Source organism: Leptonotus elevatus, chromosome 2, assembly GCF_054856555.1.
Source record: "Leptonotus elevatus isolate MCC_2025b chromosome 2, RoL_Lele_1.0, whole genome shotgun sequence".
Classification (NCBI taxonomy): domain Eukaryota; kingdom Metazoa; phylum Chordata; class Actinopteri; order Syngnathiformes; family Syngnathidae; genus Leptonotus; species Leptonotus elevatus.
The window spans coordinates 12,459,826-12,477,627 of NC_141240.1; the positions used below are offsets into that span (position 1 = coordinate 12,459,826).

The following is a 17,802-nucleotide window of genomic DNA, read 5'->3' on the forward strand; positions in this document are numbered from 1 at the left end:
ATTGTCCATCCTGGCCACCCTTAAGCACTATGATGTCATTTTCAGTTGACAACAAGTGGCAAAATGGCCGCCCCCGGAGATGGAGAAAAATGGGTGGATTTTGCTGCTTAATTTATATTCCACAAATGCAATATTATTTATTGTTTATACTAGTGGAGGTGCATAGAACATATTATTAAGAAAATGTTTGACTTGACTTCTGCTTTAAATTGGCAACTGGAAATTGGAATGGGGTCAAGTCATGTGACTCGTATATCATACCGCTGATATTGTATAAAACATGCATTATTTTGCCTTACTAGGAGGTGCGCTCCACTAACAAAACTGTCAGTAGAGGCCTAGAGAGCACTCTTTCCTTTACATGGTTAGCTTTTAATATTTGAATTAAGAAGAAGTAAAAGTAAACAAGGAGTCTAGTGGGGATTCAAGCTAATTACACAAAGCTTCTAAAAACACCGATTCCTCCTCCAAGACACAGTACACTCATTAAATCAGTAGAAACAACAAGCCAAGACCCGTTAGTTCCCCTTTTTTGAGGTTGGCATGGTTTTAGACTGATCCAGAAACGGCAAAGATCTCCTTAAGCTACCATTTGCATTGTGACTAATGAGCTCAGCAACATTAGCGCAGCATCCATCTTGCAGCAGTCACAGTCCCGCATCTCCTTGGAGTCCTCATGTACCTTCTCTTGGTGACCATGATGAAATAGTACCATCATGAATGATAAATAAAAAAAAAAAATTGTATTGCCTTCATCACTCCCTGTTCAAGTATGACACATTCAAAAGCGAATACTTGTGAGTGGATGCCCCTTCTGGTTTTCATTTCACATTTACAGTACAGCAAATAGCTCCTTGAACGTAGCTTAGTATCCCCTCCTATCTTTCTGTGTCCTCATCTTAGCGGGTCAGACCTCTCCAATGGTGTATTTGAGGAAGGATGAAAATGAGTGGTGCTCTTGCTGCACTGTGCACACTCGCTCTGTGCAGTTAGCGCTGCACTGCCTTGGGCGCCAACATGACAGAAAAGGCTGACAGACTTGAAGGGGAGATCTCTTGCTTTCACAACTTTATTTTTAATAAACAGTGTATCTCTTCATTGCTCTTTACTGAGTTGGATAGCATTATAACAGGCTAACATTTACATAACGTGAAGTGATATCTTGCAACTCGTAGCTATGGAAAGACCAAAATGCACATTTCATATCAAATCATTGACTTTTATGACGACTTTGAGTGACAATATATTATTTCGTAGTTACTGGAAAGTATGCAGCACATTTCAATATCAATGTTGAGAATTTGGAACAGCAGATGCCTATACAAACTTGGCAAATAAATGGCAATTGTATTTTATTTTTTGTTAAAAAGCGAAAGGAAAACGGTCCTACAGTCTACCATCATCCTGAGCTTGCAATTGTAGTGGGATGGTAAAAATGCAAGAGCTGTGACTCATTGATGACAACGAGACTTTTCATTTTAGACAGGATAATCTGCTGCGTGACAGTTTTGCGGATTTATAATTCAAATGTGCTACTTTTTCTTTTTTTTTCCCCCAGGTAACTACTATGGAACGCCGAAACCGCCTGCCGAGCCGAGCCCTGTCCAGCCGGACTTGGTGGACCAGGTTTTGTTTGATGAGGAATTTGACAGCGAAATCCAACGAAAGCGCACAACCTCAGTCAGCAAGATGGACCGGAAGGACAGCGCAGCCCCTGAGGAGGAGGATGATGAGGAGAGGCCTCCTATGGTCAATGGTCAAAATGGTGAGACCAACACAAAGGCAGCTTTTATTTCCCCTCACAATAATAGCGAGCAATCGTACAGTGTGTGGCTTGGAGGACTTGATGTTGATGTGTAAAAACGTGCAGCAGATAATGACACACCCGATCAAATAAATAGGAAATTGCTAGTCCTTTACTGCCCTGTCTAGATTATACATCCATATGAGAAGGCTTGCTATACGGAGACCTGCTGGCAGAAGCAGGGGAGGGACACGTTTGAAAAGGCAATTGAGCATGTAGCAGATCATCCCATTTTGCAAGATACACATCAGCAGAGTAGCCGTGGGCGCTGAGGAAGGTAAAGTTGAACCTTTTGCAACAAAAGATGGAGAAGAGACGCATTGCATCTTAAATGGTAAGTCAACAAAAACAAAAAAAGAAATATTGACAATAATATGTTTTATGCAGCCCCACTAGTCCAAATAAGGTATTTTGGTTAATAATGTGTTAGTGAAATCTGAGTTAAGCAGCAAAATCCAGCAGTTTTGATCAAAATCAGAAGGCAACCATTTTATCACTTGCTGTCGACTAAAAGTGACATCACAGTTGCTCGGGTCTCAGGTAACAGCCAATCACAGCTCAGCTTCAGAAAACAGGTGAGCTGTGATCGGTCGTTGCCTGAGCCCTGAGCAACTGTGATGTCATCTTCAGTCGACAGCAAGTGGCAAGATGGCCGCTCCCTGAGATGGATAAAAATGGCTGGATTTTGCTTCATAACTCATATTCCACAAATGTAATATTAATCAGAATGTCATGTTTAGACTAGTGAGGTCAAATATAGATAACATATTATTGTCAAGAAATATTTGAGGTTGACTTCCCCTTTAAACTCTTGCATTGTTGCAATAACAATCCGTAGCGTAGAAACCCCTGTGTGCTTTGTTGTACAAATGAGGCCAAAAATGGCAGCAAAACACTTTTGTCATGTTTTGTCTTTGTCATTCAATCCCAGCGGATATGCAAACAGAGCAATCAATGACCCGATGAAGCTGCTTAGATGAAAACCTGCACACCACTCCACCACACTCACACATGATAGGAACCGAGTCGGGATGCGGTGCTCTGGGCCAGGCTGAAACGTTGGTCAGCTCTGCTATTGCCCGGAAGGCAGTTCCCAGTATATCACTGCTGACATGCAAATTCTATGGCAATTGCTACACTCTTGTCTATGTACTCTCTCTGCCTCCCCCTTCTCTCTCTCTCTCTCTCTCTCTCTCTCTCTCTCTCTCTCTACCCTTTCCTCTTTTGGTGGGATGCAACCATCCGCCCAGTGTGCAAAGCAAGTTGAGCGGCAGCAGGGCACTATGCAAGGAGCCCAAAGGAGATCCAATGGTTCCACATTCTCACCTCCCATCTCCTTCTCTTTCTACCACCTCCCGTACCCCTACTCCCATCCACTTCCCCTTTCTGTCTCTGTGCCGGTGTCCCTGGCGGCATGTCGGGCCGCTGCAGACCACAAGGACAAGGCGGATTGGAGGAAGGCTGTGCCCAGCTACAATCAGTCAGCTGCGGCCATGGACCTGCGGGCATGGAGTGCCATGGCACAGGACGATAGTCAGGAGCCCCTGCCAAAGAACTGGGAAATGGCCTACACAGAGACCGGCATGGTCTATTTCATAGAGTGAGTAGCCTTAACATTGCCTGGCTTTGGTCCAATTGCTCTCCCATCGCATGCACTCCCACCAGTCGCCTGACTCCTCTTAGCCCAATTAGTCTCAAACATAGTCCAAATGCTCACCCAATTCATCTTTATTCATGTCACAAATAAGCCAGATCCGTTCTGGTCGCAATTCCATGCAATCGATCCGGTGAAGGTATCTGCTGGCTCAGCGGTTCTTTTTACTTTCATTTACCCTGTGGTGGATGTTTTTGGGCCGACGGGCCCGCATCGTTCCCATTAGTATTCTCGCATTCAAGATTATAACAGCATTCTGAATGCACTGTATGATCTGAAAATGTACATGTGTATCTATTTTCAATTAGCCTTGAAATGTTTTTAGCTTCCAAGAGCTGTTGAAATAGCTCTTGGGTAGTGATATGGTGCTGCTAATTGCTTAATCGTCTCATTATCTTTTGAATGATCTTGACAAAGCCTGAAGACGAATTTTGTCTTTGCGCAGCCATAACAGCAAAACTACAACCTGGCTGGACCCGCGGCTCGCCAAGAAGGCCAAGGCTCCTGAGAAATGCGAAGAAGGAGGTGAGACATCATTCTTCCGGTTTCATCATGCCTCAAATTGAGTCGCTCACTTATGCCGACTTCTTAGCAAGTATATTTACAGAGTATTTAGATCCCTCTCGCCTAGCAATTGTAACCCACAGCCCCCCTTCCCTCCTTTTGTCGGTCCCAGCTTTTTTTTATTATTCCTTGCAAATCTATTCCTCTCTTCTACATTGTCCAATTAAAATTAAAGTGGTACCTTGACTTACAAGTTCAGAGTTTCAGACCAGAAAATGTGCTAAGCCTGGTGGTCGGGGACGGACCGGACAAAATTTGGCCTGGGAAAATATTCGAAAGGGGTGCGGAAGACAAACGGCATGCACTAACAAGTGCAGTGGAAGTGGAGAAAAACTAAACTCCAAGTTCATTTCGACCTGCGCAGACAATGTCTTTGTAATTTCAACAAAGAGCTAATAAAAGCTAGACAACACCTTTCTGAAATCATTGGTAAGAACCCCAACAATACACACGCTCTATTTGCTGTGGTCGACAAACTCGCAAATCTCCCAAAACAAATGGCGCCAGAATTTGCCTGCCACTTTAGTGAATAAGTACAAGACATCAGGTCCAACATTGTCACAAACCAGCAAATGATGCAGCACTTAAAACCACCCAGGGATAATTCAATTACCATGACAGAATTGTATTCAGTGGATCCAAAAACTATAACAGATTTGGTTCAGCAGTTGAAACCTTCCACTAGCTGTCTTGTCTCAATACCATCTGGCTTTTTCAAAAACGATTGTGAAATCTGTCCAAATCGATTTACACCAAATAATCAACTGCTCACTTCTCTCAGGTGAGCTTCCTAAACCCCTAAAAGGGAATGCTGGATGTCTCCTTGTTCACAAATTATAGACCCATTTAAAATCTTCCCTTCTTAACAAAGATTGTTGAAAAAAATAAAAATTTCAGACTGACTTTTTGATAAATTCTAGTCTGATTTCGACCTCATCAAAGTTTTTTTCCTTTTGTCTTAGAAAAGCTATTCACTTCTTTACTCTTAAATGTTTTTAAGCTTTTCTATGAATGCTTTTTAAAGTGGCTAAGATATGTTGGTTTAGTAAATTGTGTATGCGACTTTAGTTTTCTCTGCTTTGCTTGCAAAGCAGAGAAAACTGTTGTTTGTTGATGCTTGCTGGTGTTGTGTCTTTGCTTGTTTATGAAATGTGCTATAGAAGTAAAACTGCCTGTTTTTTTCCCCACTCCACTTGTGCGGTCGTTTACCTGAAGTTCACTTGTATCTCAAAGCAAAACATCGACCAAGCAATGACCGTAAGTTGGGCATTCAAGGTACTACTGTACTGCATGTACAGTAGTACTTGCTCATTTGCATAATGACCAACGGGGCAAATGAGCTGATACCATCATTTAACAACTTCTATGGACTTTTAGGGTAGCCAATGGCTGCTTTCTTTATTGAAGAGTGGGCAATACCGCAGACAGTAAATGAGCAGTGGCGCAAGTGTTTTTTTTCACAGGTCTATCTGCTCCCCCTAAAGGCTTGTGAAGTACATACAGAGCATTCATCAGCACGCCATCCAACACAAGGCAATTTCTCCAAGGGACTCCCTTGCATTTGTTTGTAACACAGGAGCAGGAACTTGAAATGATGCTCACGTACACACCTCCTGAAACAAAGACTATTATTTTTCTCGCTGTAACAACTCCGCCTTTCTCTCTCCTATCACTCCACACCTCATCTGTCATTTGGAAACGCAGCAAATAAAACAGGCAATCTTTCCTCAAGGTGAACATATTGCTGAATTTTAAAAGCACCCGAAAGTCCATGGAGTCCTCACCTGTGATCATTTTGCTTCCCCCTAGAGTTGCCCTACGGCTGGGAGAGGATCGAGGACCCCCAGTATGGCACCTACTATGTCGAGTGAGTAACCAGCACTTGTTTGAGTGGTAGAGGCGCCCGCAAGAGGAAGTTGAAGATTGAGGTGTCAGGTGACAAAGTGAATAGACTCAATCAGTCAGCTTCGATCTGTAGCACTTATTTAGCACCATCAAGGCGCAAAGTGTGGATGATGCGTTGCGATCGGATGCTGGGATGCTCCCTGTGCTCCAGTTTCCCACAGCCCCTCAAAAGCAGCTAATACAACAGACAATTCAAGTTTTGGGGCCCTGCGTGGGAAACAAAGGGGAGATTCCGTTCTGATCAAGAGTACAAATAGAGCTCAATGTTTCATTTTGCTCCCATTACTGTGGACAAAGAGGCGTGGGGGGGGTGGGGCGGGTGGGATCGGCGCCTCTGTTTATACAAGAGGGTCAACGAGAGGCTGCATCTCCCATCTCCCTGCCTCTTTGTCTGGCCATTTATTTGACGTCCCATGATTTTCCAAACATGAGTTGCAGTGATGAGGGAGTAAGAATAGATAGCACAGTGAGGACCTTCACTTGGAGGGAGGCAATGTACTGTAAGTGAGTCACGCACAGGGAAAGCATGTTGCATCTTTAATTTTATTCGCCGAAGACGAAGACGCACAAGCATTTTGTGTCAGCAGGTGGCCACTTTAGTGCAGCTTCAAAGTTGCCTTTTTGACTTGTATATCACTTTATAACACTCGGGTGATAATGCTTTTGTGGAGTTGATACTTTTTTTTCAAGTGAGACTGTTTACAAAGAGGTGGATTTGCCGAGGCAAATAAATCACAAGTTGGCATAACAAGCAAAAACAATCCCTTCAAAAGTATTGCAACAATGAGACCAATTTATTTTGACTGTTGACTGAAAACATTTGGGTTTCACATAGGGCTGCTCGATTATAAAGAAAATATTCATCACGATTAATTTGGTAATAATTGAAATCACGATTAGGATGATTATTTGTATTTTTGGTGCAAAACAAAAAAATGTTTAAACGCCCAAAAATATTAAGACAATTAAATTTCTTTGAATCACTATAATTATGCACGTTTATTTTGGACCAAACAAGATTTATTAAATTAGTTGTTTTAAATTTTTAAAAATGTGCAAATATATACATTTAAACAGCTCAAAATTAGTATTGATAATCTTTTATTTTTGTCTTTAATTTTGGAGTGTAATAATTGAAATTGTAATTGAATTTTGATTAATTGCACACATTGAAAATGAGACGAGCTCAACATGTCATGTGATGAATAGCTTTGGAGACGGCATTATTGGAAACTAAACACCACATTTTTAGATGAAAAAAAAAAAGAGAGTACACAGGTAGACTTAAATATACTAGAGAGATTACAATTTAATATTTACATCGCAATCTCGGGTTACGAGTGGCTTGCTTTGCATACAAATTGGCGGAAGCACGACATTTTCAAAGATAATCTGCATCAATTAATGCACTATTTTAGGTTTGCGAACTGTCTTGGCGCGGACTCACGAAAGGTTCAGCTGTGCTTTTTCTCACGCTGTGTTGGCTCTGCATCACAAAATTGCAAGTACCTTTTTACTTTTAATTAAGACTCATAGCTAAACCGACCAATAAACTGACTTCTAAGAGAAGCTTCAGCTCAAATGTGGGTGTCAAAAGGTGAATTCAGTTTGAAATTCCTCGTTCCTGCTCCAAACGACAAAAGGTCAAAAGCTCGAGAAAAGTCAGCATTAAAAGGACTTGATTGTCAAAATAGATGTAGCTTATACGCGTCAGCTAAACAATGCTTCAATGAGGACAAATCGGCCAAAACATATTTTACGTGTGGCCTCTTGCAGCCACATCAACCAGAAGACTCAGTTTGAGAATCCAGTCCTTGAAGCAAAGAGGAAGGTCAGCGTCGAGACGCCCTCTGCAGCATCCTCGACAACGGACACGCCCTCAGGTGAGCCCTCTCAGGAACCCTGCAGAAATACCGTTGTTGTAACATGCAATCGAATTAAGTCGCCCCTGGCATTTGCGTACTGTGGCATCTCGTCCCTCCTGCTGAGAGGTTTTAGGAGTTGACAGGCTGCTTATAAACAGCGACCCTCTGAAGCAATGATAGTCAATTTGCATAATGTAGCCGAGCTGCACTGGGCAACAAAACTCATTTTGGCAGTCAGATATTAAATTCTGAGGGCTCTGAGGTCTCTTTTAAATCAGAGTCACAGCAGTTAAAAGTAACTTCATGATAAGAGAATTGCATTTTCTACATCTACTGTTCATCGTTTGTTGCCTTGCTTGAAGGCTGCTTTGTGTTGTTATATATGCATGTGCTAATATTTACTGTTTTCTGTGCACATGAAACACAGGGACATTAGCATTCAAGTCGCCGCTGTATTTTCGACCGCGGCTCTCTGTAGTCTATGGATGAAACCGCCTTTATTTATGTGCTGCCAACCTCTGCTTCAATACACCATCCCCACCTTTACGCTCTTGCTAATGAGAATGAATAATAACCAGTGAGCTTGTGAACGTGCGTGAAGTGGCTTCTAAACAGTGTCCTGACAGGACAGCCAATCTGACCTATCAAGACAAAACCGAGAGAGAAGCCCGGCACCGTTCTCCATCCTAATTATAGCACTGACAATCCTGTCTGACATTTTATATAATTACTTCACCCCCGAGACGTCAGACTGTCCCTCAGTGGCCCACAGCTTAATTACCACTATGTAAACATGATTTGGATGTACCATGCACACCACAACATCCTTTAGTGTTGTTTTGTTCACAAACTATTCGTTCAAACTAATTAATCGCTCAACGTGCTGAACGGATTCGGTTCGTAAACTGATTCGCTTTCCAGTTCAGTTGAGCCCACTCAGTTGCGCGCATGCTGGCCGGGGGCGGAACTGCAGCGTGCTGTTCCTCACTCGAGAATCTTTTGCAAATGACGCAGTCGTTGTGTGACAGGGCGGGGATGTTGTTCAATCGGTGAGTGATTCTAACCGTTTCCACTTCATGGGGATACACTTCATTGGCCTCTGTTTGTCCGAGCTAACAGCTAACGTGGATTAAATCCACATGAAAACAAACACACGCACACCATTATCTTAACAGACCACACATGAATAAATCAGGAGAGGAGACGCGTACACATACATATTATTACTAGCCCCTCTGTGCCTCTTTAACATGTTTTATATATGACAGCTGCATTATTTATCTTTGGTGTTTTCAGGTCTTCCCACCTAAATGTTAGCTCAGTGGTTATTAACCTGGGTTTAATCGAACCCCAGGGGTCCGATGAGTCAAGGCACACACCTGACTCATATGATTGGTGATGACACACCCGCTTGGCCATCATTAGCTGCAGGTGATCACACTACAGTGCTTGGCCCATCGCCGGGGAAATTGGTGCACTTAATAGTCGATTAGTGAATGTTGTGATGGTACGTCATGTGATTTTATTACTTGAATCCTTCCATACCATGGCAAGCAAAAAAAGAAAATGGCCGGACGACTATGTGCAATATGAATTCACATGTATAAGGGAACGTATGGCGTTCCACAGGGTTCGATTCTGAGGCCTCTGCTGTTTTCATTGTAGCTGCTGGGTTCCATCTTAAGAAAACAGTGGTGGCTGTTTTAAAGTGCTGTAGAGTTGACTTGAGTGATGGGAGTCAGAGTCCTAATTAGCCTGGAAATCCAGACTCAAGCTCAACCGTCCTATCGGTCACATTTCTGAGGCGGGGCAAAATTGACCTAACAGACAGTGGAATAAACCAATGAGCAAAGAGCGGAGTGACGTCAGGAAAGCGACTCGTTGAAGTATTTTCTTTGTCCCCCCCCCCCCTGCAGAGACGGAGTAAAAATCCAACATCCAGCCGAAGAGACTAGAGACAGTAGTGAATGACTTATGTCGTTATTGCGGGAAAAACTTGCTCACAAAGACAACGTCAGGCAAATAGACAAATTTGTTTGGCCGGCCTGTTTTCGGCCGGAGCCGAATCGCTGTCTTTGGATGCCTGTCCAAACCCACTTTCTCTTTCAAGAAAGTGGGTGCGGCTTTCCAGGCTAAGTCCTAACTGCATTAATTGCAATGCCAGGTTGCGCAATTGTAGCCCAGCACAACTAACTAGCTAGCTAGCAAAACTAAAGGAGCTTAAGCTGCATGGAGATGGTGAATACAATACCACCACGCTTGCTGAATTCAGGGCGAAAAGCACCAGATTTGATGAAAAGGCTACTCTCCCTGCTCACCAGTGAACTAGTCTATACATATGTTTTGAATTTTAAAAATAATATATATTTTATTTTTCAATAAAGGGTCTGGTGAATGCGCACAGGAAACTGGTGCGGTTCGGTACCTCCAATAAGATTAAGAACCACTGTGTCAGCTTCATTGCTCTGACATTTTATTTTTGTCACTTAGCAATGGTTTACACACAGTGAAGAGATGCTTTGAATGCAAAAAATATAATTACACCTAACTTGGCGCCAGTGTGTGCATTACTTGTTGCAAGTAATATGCTGTCAGATATGATATTGTCGCACGAGTGCAGACAGATGGCAGTTCTTGAGCTGTTCACTTTCTTCATGTCACAGGGACATTGACACATTCCCAGAAGCATTTGTAACACATTAACAGCTTTTATGAGATTTATGAACTTGCAAGGGGTAAATCTTCATTCACAATTTTCTATAAATGGCATTTCTTCTAACTTTGTCCCTGCCACAGAGGAGCCTGGTCACGGAGTGCGACACTTCACGCGAGACCCGTCTCAGCTACAGGGCTCCATCTATCAGACTGCACTTCGAAAAAGCCCTCAGGGCTTCGGCTTCACCATTATCGGAGGAGACCGTCCTGACGAGTTTCTTCAGGTCAAAAATGTCCTTCCTGATGGGCCTGCTGCACACGACAAGAAAATTGTCTCTGGTAAGGGTCCCTATATGACACTTCAATATCTCCATGGAAAAGTCAAAGAGGCTAGCGGCTTGGTGAAGAAGGGTGCAAGAGTCATTCAAGTGCCAACTCCTAACTTAGTTGTTCTAAAACTCTCAAGGATATTTTTTATATGATATTTTGAGGTTTGATGTTACATAATCTGATACAAAAGTAACTGAGGAAAGTCAACCTTTTAAAGTGGAAGTCAACCTTAAACATTTCTTGACAATAATATGTTATATGTGACCTCACTGGTCTAAACATAACATTCTGATTAATGTTACATTTATGTAATATAAATTATGAATCCAAAACCCATCTCAGGGGGCGGCCATTTTGCCACTTGCTGTCGACTGAAGATGACATCACAGTTGCTCAGGGCTCAGGCAGCGACCAATCACGGCTCACCTGTTTTCTGAAGCTGCGCTATGATTGGTTACCTGAGACCTGAGCAACATTGATGTCATCTTCAGTTGACAGCATGTGGCAAAATGGCCGCCCCCTGAGATGGATAAAAAGGGCTGGATTTTGCTGCTTAACTAATATTCCACTAATGCCACATTAAACAGAATGCCATATTTAGACTAGTTGGGCGTCATAGAACATATTTTTGTCAAAACATTTTTTTTTTGGGGTTGACTTCCCCTTTAAAGCTGTTCAACGTCCATTTCTCTTGAAAGCAATGAGTTTGGATTATATCAAAAAAGCTGCTCGAGGTAGCCGAAGTCTAAGTCCATGGTTGTGTTCAGCATTCTACCAGTTAAAAATGGAAACCAGTCTTACTCAAAACTTTCAGGGATTCGAGCGCATCATTGAAAAGGAACCCTAACTGTGACTACTGTCAGATCTCTTTACCAGTCACACTAATCAACTGATTGACAATTAGTTCCTTTTCAAAGAATATATTTATTTGTATCTGATGCGAGATGCTTTTAGCACAGTTAAATGCTACGTCAATACATCTTTTTTTATATTGGTCCATTAATGGCATCAGCATTTGCATTTTATAATGCAGCTTTTATGTACCCTCAGTAAACACAAACAAACATCGGGGGTGGACTGCAGAACGCTCTCTTTGCCATCTGTGTGAAATGTGTTAGTCCTGCAAAGCTGTGTAATTTTCCAAAAAAGCTAAAGGATGACAAGCCAGCCTTTGTGTGTTAAGTATATTATCATTATTATGTTACATTATCTTAATTTTCTTCCTGAGTTCCCTTTTCGCTCTTTCTTTTTGATGGGGTTCATTGTGGACCACAGGGACTATAGAACTTGCTCCGATAAGGAAAATGGGATCTGTGTTTGTCAGGGAAGTGTATTGATTGTGTGGGCAGGTTGAGACAAGCGTGTCGGTCAGCAATTTAGCTGCCTCTCCAGACCTATTCATCGATCTATTCATCAGCCAGAACCTTCCAACCTCCTTTTATAACCGGCTGTTAACGGCGTGGTTGTGATAGCTCATTCTCCAAAAGCATTGAAACATGCATGATTTGCATTTACAGGTGACGTGATTGTTGACATCAATAGGACGTGTGTGCTGGGGAAGACGCATGCCGATGTGGTGCAGATGTTCCAATCCATCCCCATCAACCAGTATGTTGACATGGTCCTGTGCCGTGGTTACCCGCTACCCGAGGATTCCGGCAGTGGTGAGGACGCGTCCAAGGACACGTGCTCTTCTCCCGCCGCTTCCAAGCCTCAGGATGGAGGAACCCTCCCCAGGCAGACTGCTGCAGTACCACCCATGGCTAACGGGGGACGTCACCACCACCACCACCACCACCACCAACCTCCTCCTCCTCCTCATGTCCACAACCAGGAGGGCCCAGATGCCACCCTGCTTCAGCCCGAGCTCATAAGCGTGTCTTTGTTGAAAGGCCCCGGAGGTTTCGGCTTTGCCATTGCTGACTGCCCGCTGGGTCAAAAGGTGAAGATGATTCTGGACGCACAATGGTGCCGTGGTTTGCTGAAGGGTGACGTCATCAAAGAGATTAACAGACAGAATGCGCAGACGTTGAGTCACTCGCAGGTGGTGGACATCCTCAAAGACTTGCCTGTAGGCAGTGAGGTCAACGTGCTGGTGCTCCGAGGAGGTGAGTTAGCGTGGTGGCGAAAAAAAGAAAAAGGACAAAATGTGGCCACCAACAAAGTTCACTTCTAGTTTGTCTTCCCACGATGTCATGAATCACACGGACAACACGAGGAGAATGATTAGCAAAATTCACAACAGGCGTTTGATCCTTGAATGGACAAATACATGTCCCTATTCAAAATAGCCTAAATCTGCCATGCCTGAAATAAAGACGCCTCGTTGAGCAGCATTGTCAGAGTTGAGAGAATCGGTGACATGTCCAAGCAACTTCACTTCAAATACAAGTTTAACGTGTTACCTACTGGTTGCATATAACTACACATTAAATCTATATAAATATTGTTGAGTTGCGTATACTCCAGAGCGACATACAGTGTAGTTAGAAAAATATGGTACATGAGACTTTGTTTTATAAAGCATCCTGCATATTGGTACTATATATAGAATTGGTAAAATGTTAAAATTCTATTACCATAAATGACATGCTGATAGTTCATGAATATGATCATTTTATACCAAAAACCCATGAACGGATTCAATGCAAAAAAAAAGACTTATCAAATTTATGACAAAAAAAACATTTGAAAAAAGAACATTAAGTTTATTGTCACAAAAAGCAAGTGGCACTAATTTGGTTGAATGACCCATGTGATCAATATACAGTATATAACATATGAAGTATGTACATATCTCTACATTTCTATATTAATTTATACATTCCGGTATTCGAGTACCAATATACACGGCCTTATCTGTACTTGCGACGGCAGCCGTTTTACAATCAGGAACTAGAAATTACAAGAATAGATAATTGACATTCATTTTATGCAGTCTTTCCTTAAAATTATCTATCATTGTATTTTGGATGGAAATTATATGTATTAAAAGTACTAGTGGTATTGGTACTTGGTATTGGTGCCTAGTTAAGAATACGTACTGATATCGGTCTGAAAAAAGTGGTATTAAATATCCCTAGTTGAGACAATATGACTGCGGTTTTTTTTTTTTCTTTTTTTTTCTTAAGGCATCGCCGAGGTATCACATAAGGACTCCACAGATACTTAAAATGAAGACTCAGATTAGGGTGCCCCAAAAAAAAAACCATGTGATCGGGACATCCTAGTTGCAACAGAAATACTGAGAGACTAGAAGAGTCACGTGGAAGTGGATTCCCATAGAAACGTATTGACCCATTCACGGATCAAACACCTGTTGTGAATTTTGCCATGAGCCGCAAGATGTGAAAAGGGTCCCGAACCATTGAACAGTTGGATGTGCATTCAAAAGTTTAGATAAGGTCAAATTAAGTTCACTTGTAATTTTTTTTGGGGGGGTGAGTACTGTATCTAAATATTCATCATGATTGCATGTTCAGAAATAATTTGAATACTACAGTATATGATTCAAAAGGAGGAAGACAAAGGAAGTTCAATAAATAACCAGAAACGTCGAGGTGCCAGTTACAGAAGCCTCAGTTCTGAACAAACAAGGCCGTCCCGGTATTGTAGCAATTTCACACTCTAGTACTGCAACATCTGCAGCGCAGCGTCTGCATCCCAAGCAGGGAGGACGTCATGCTTTGTCACAACAGTCGCGAGCTGTTGGGGATGGTGCAGAAAGGTGGCGCTTGTTTTGTGATTTGTTTGCCTCTTCCAGAGGGCGCCGGAATGCAAAGTCTGGATCCACGCCGAAAAGGTTCTACCCTTCTGTTCACGTTACGCTTCCACGAATTTGAAGGGCTCTGTCAGTGTTGGCTGTGCTGCAAATTCACACAGCGTGCTATGATTCTTTTCGTGCGCATGCATATAGTGAATGCTCCGTCACGTGTCAAGGTCCGGTCCTCGAGGGCCTGAGTCCTGCATGTTGTCGAGGTTTCTCTACTCCAACACACCTGACTCAATGAGCAGGAACCTCGAAAACATGCAGGACTCAGGCCCTCGAGGACTGTACAGGTTCATCGTTGATTAGAAAAGGAGTAGGCTCTTTGACCCTGAAGTACTCTACTGAAGACAACAAATTCCTAATTAACCAAAAATAAATTCAGATGGCACAAAAACTGCTCTCAGGGAGCAAAGTTATGTGACTTGATGCTTTGCACTTTATGGGCTTCACATTTGCACTAGGAAATGTTGTAGCTTACCTCCAGCTGTTTGTTTAATGGGGACGCCAAAATCTGGAGACATAACACGAGTACAAATATGAGAACAGAATGGTGTGGAGGGGAGCATATTTTCTATGCTATACAGCAGACATAGTTAAGTTTAAAAATAAGATGTGTTTTTCGCTTTGCAAAGGATCTTTTTCAACAGTGCATTTTCTTTTTTGTTCTTATAAGATATAAAAAATGAGCCTAGACTTGGTGACACTCGGGAACTCGATTTTATGACAATAGTTGAGAACTACTGCTAGCTACTTGTACATAGGATGTCCTCTGCATTTCCTATGCTAAAGCTTTTATTGTGCTGCAGCCTGGAGAATACTGCCTCCTACTGGCTGCATCAAATTATCATGGTCACCAAGCTTTACAGACTACATCAGTCAGAAATTCCGAACTACAGTCCTATTGATTTTAAAATAGTCTGCTAGCTGACCTTCAATGTCAGAATTTTCAAAATACCACAATTTCTTCTTCTTGGAATCTGCTTTTGTGAGGTATCTGGGATCAGTAGTCACTCAGTGAAGGTAGATTCTCAATGTCTGCTTCATCAACAAGTTCGTTCTTGACTGCTTAGCAGTGCCGCGCCAACACAACAGGTCAACGTCGATAAAAATACTGTACTGTATATGTCATGTCATCACCATCACCTTTTCCTTTCTGCTTCTAGGTCAGACATCACCAGTGAAATCATTGAAACCAGTAAGTTGAAACCCACTCTTATTGGTCAGAAACTCACATAGCGTGTATACAGTTGTAGATGAGCAATCCAATCCAGAATGGTAAGACATTAACATATTCACTGCAAGCAGCGGCCACTGCGCATTATTCTGGCAGCGCTCTTCCTGCAGGCTCACATTTCAAAAAAAGCATGCTGCTTTCTGGCAAACAGTGATTTTAACATCATTGTGTGCTCAACTGTTGTAGATGGTATGCCTTATTTAACAACGTGTTCCTGCATAGCTCCTCCGTGCTGCACAAATGGCAAGCAGCTGAAGCAGCAACAGGCTTGCTAATACCGGTTTATTGATTCCTTGCAGGAGGGCGCGTAGTGACTCGGGCCTTCTGCTGTTGACACATTAGTTAATGGAATATGTGTACTTGTTATTTCAAACATTCCCACGGGATTCCTCTGTTCCAGTGCACGGCACCGACATCTCAGCCTGCTCCTCAGCATGCATCCCAACCTACATTCCAGCCTGCCCCTCAACACACTCCTCACCACGCTCACCCGACTCCCGTCACGCAGTTGCAGCGGCCGGAGCTCAACAACAGCCCCGAGACTCTCGGTCATGCAGAGGCGCCTCCGAATCCGCTCTCCAATGCCATGCGATCGTCTTCACCCAAACCAGATGCTTCGGAACTATACATCAAGTCCAAGGCCATGTTGGATAGCCAGCGTACGTGTGCAACTATTTGTCATATCTAACAAATGATAGTTTCCGTTTTTGGCACAGTTTTAGGAATAATTTTTTGTTATGTGCATATAATTGGAGGCTTTGTAATTAACTTTAGTAATAATTAGGGACAGTAATTTATGGACTGTAAGCCGCTACTTTTTTCACTTGCATTCGACCCTGCGGCTAATACAAAGGTGCGGCTTTTCCATCAGATCACAATGAGGCGCACTATAAAGGAAGCACAAGAGCGTCAGGCAGAGCAAAACAAACCAAGTGAGCCCAAATACAGTCGGAGAGACAGAACGAGAGAGAGACAATTTGCGCAAAGTAGCGGGAACCCGGTGCGGTAACGTTAAAACACCTGCAGCTTATAGTCAAGTGCGCCTTATAGTCCAGAAATTACTGTAGTCACCAAGACCAAAAACAAGTACCGATACCACTAGGACTTAACAGTGTTTCCCACAGATTTTAAATCTACTTGGGTGGGTGGACTCTGGTGGGGTGTTCTCAGTCCTGCTACTTGCGTCTCCTCTAACCTCATAATCCACAAGTGAGTGGCGGTGAACTAATGTTACATGCGGTATATCTGGTCGCGACACGTTTTTTTAAAATATATTTTTATTCCATTTTCTTGAAATCTACTTGGGTGGTGGCCAGTTTACTTGGGTGGCCCGCCCAAGTATTAACATGGTGTGGGAAACCCTGCTTTATGGTAACTTATTTTGAATTAGAGCACCATGTCAAATAAGTTTATACTTGTGTTAGGCAGTGCTTCTCAATTACTTTTCAATTATTCCCCCCATCCCCTAGGCCCTACACCACTCCACCACGACTATAGATTGTATCATTCGTTTAAAAAAGTGTGAGAACACCTCTACAGAGGAGCTAATCCTCCTTGCGCACTCTTCTGATAATGAGAGCGTGGCTGCTACCTACTGTAGTGGATGTGCAATTACACTTCATTCAGGTACCAAAAAAAAAAAGAGTTCCCTGAGAGAAGGAATGGGTTAAATGGCAATATTTGAGAGTTAAAAACTCTCATAGAGCATTACAATAAAATTTAAATTGGTGTATTTTTACTGTTTGGCCTGTAGTCATTAAAATGGACATTCAAAATTGTATTTCAAAAAACCCACCTAGCTCAGATAAAACAACAAATTAATGGTTACAAAGTGTTAGGTTTTGTTAGATATGTTTTAAATTAGTTTCTTTGAGTCCTCTCGTCATTCCAAAATTAGTCAACACCAAAATATCTAGGCAATAATATGTACTATGCTGCCCCACTAGTCTAAATAAGGTATTGCATTAGTGGAATATGAGTTAAGCAACATATTCCAGCAGTTTTTATTGATGCTTGCCCGCC

The 17,802-nt window shown here is 42.5% G+C and overlaps 1 protein-coding gene across 3 annotated transcripts in view; it reads left to right on the forward strand.

The window, feature by feature from the left end:
• magi3a (membrane associated guanylate kinase, WW and PDZ domain containing 3a) overlaps positions 1-17,802 on the forward strand; it is a 97,985-nt gene that overhangs the window by 69,169 nt on the left and 11,014 nt on the right. For 2 of the 3 annotated variants that reach the window (XM_086067391.1, XM_086067389.1), the window contains exons 4-12: positions 1,559-1,765; positions 3,236-3,404; positions 3,904-3,983; positions 5,832-5,889; positions 7,704-7,810; positions 10,589-10,786; positions 12,295-12,885; positions 15,710-15,741; positions 16,181-16,439. In XM_086067391.1, the coding sequence (XP_085923517.1) occupies positions 1,559-1,765; positions 3,236-3,404; positions 3,904-3,983; positions 5,832-5,889; positions 7,704-7,810; positions 10,589-10,786; positions 12,295-12,885; positions 15,710-15,741; positions 16,181-16,439 (1,701 nt within the window). The remainder of the gene's footprint in view (positions 1-1,558; positions 1,766-3,235; positions 3,405-3,903; positions 3,984-5,831; positions 5,890-7,703; positions 7,811-10,588; positions 10,787-12,294; positions 12,886-15,709; positions 15,742-16,180; positions 16,440-17,802) is intronic. The other variant, XM_086067390.1, reaches the window with a different exon arrangement.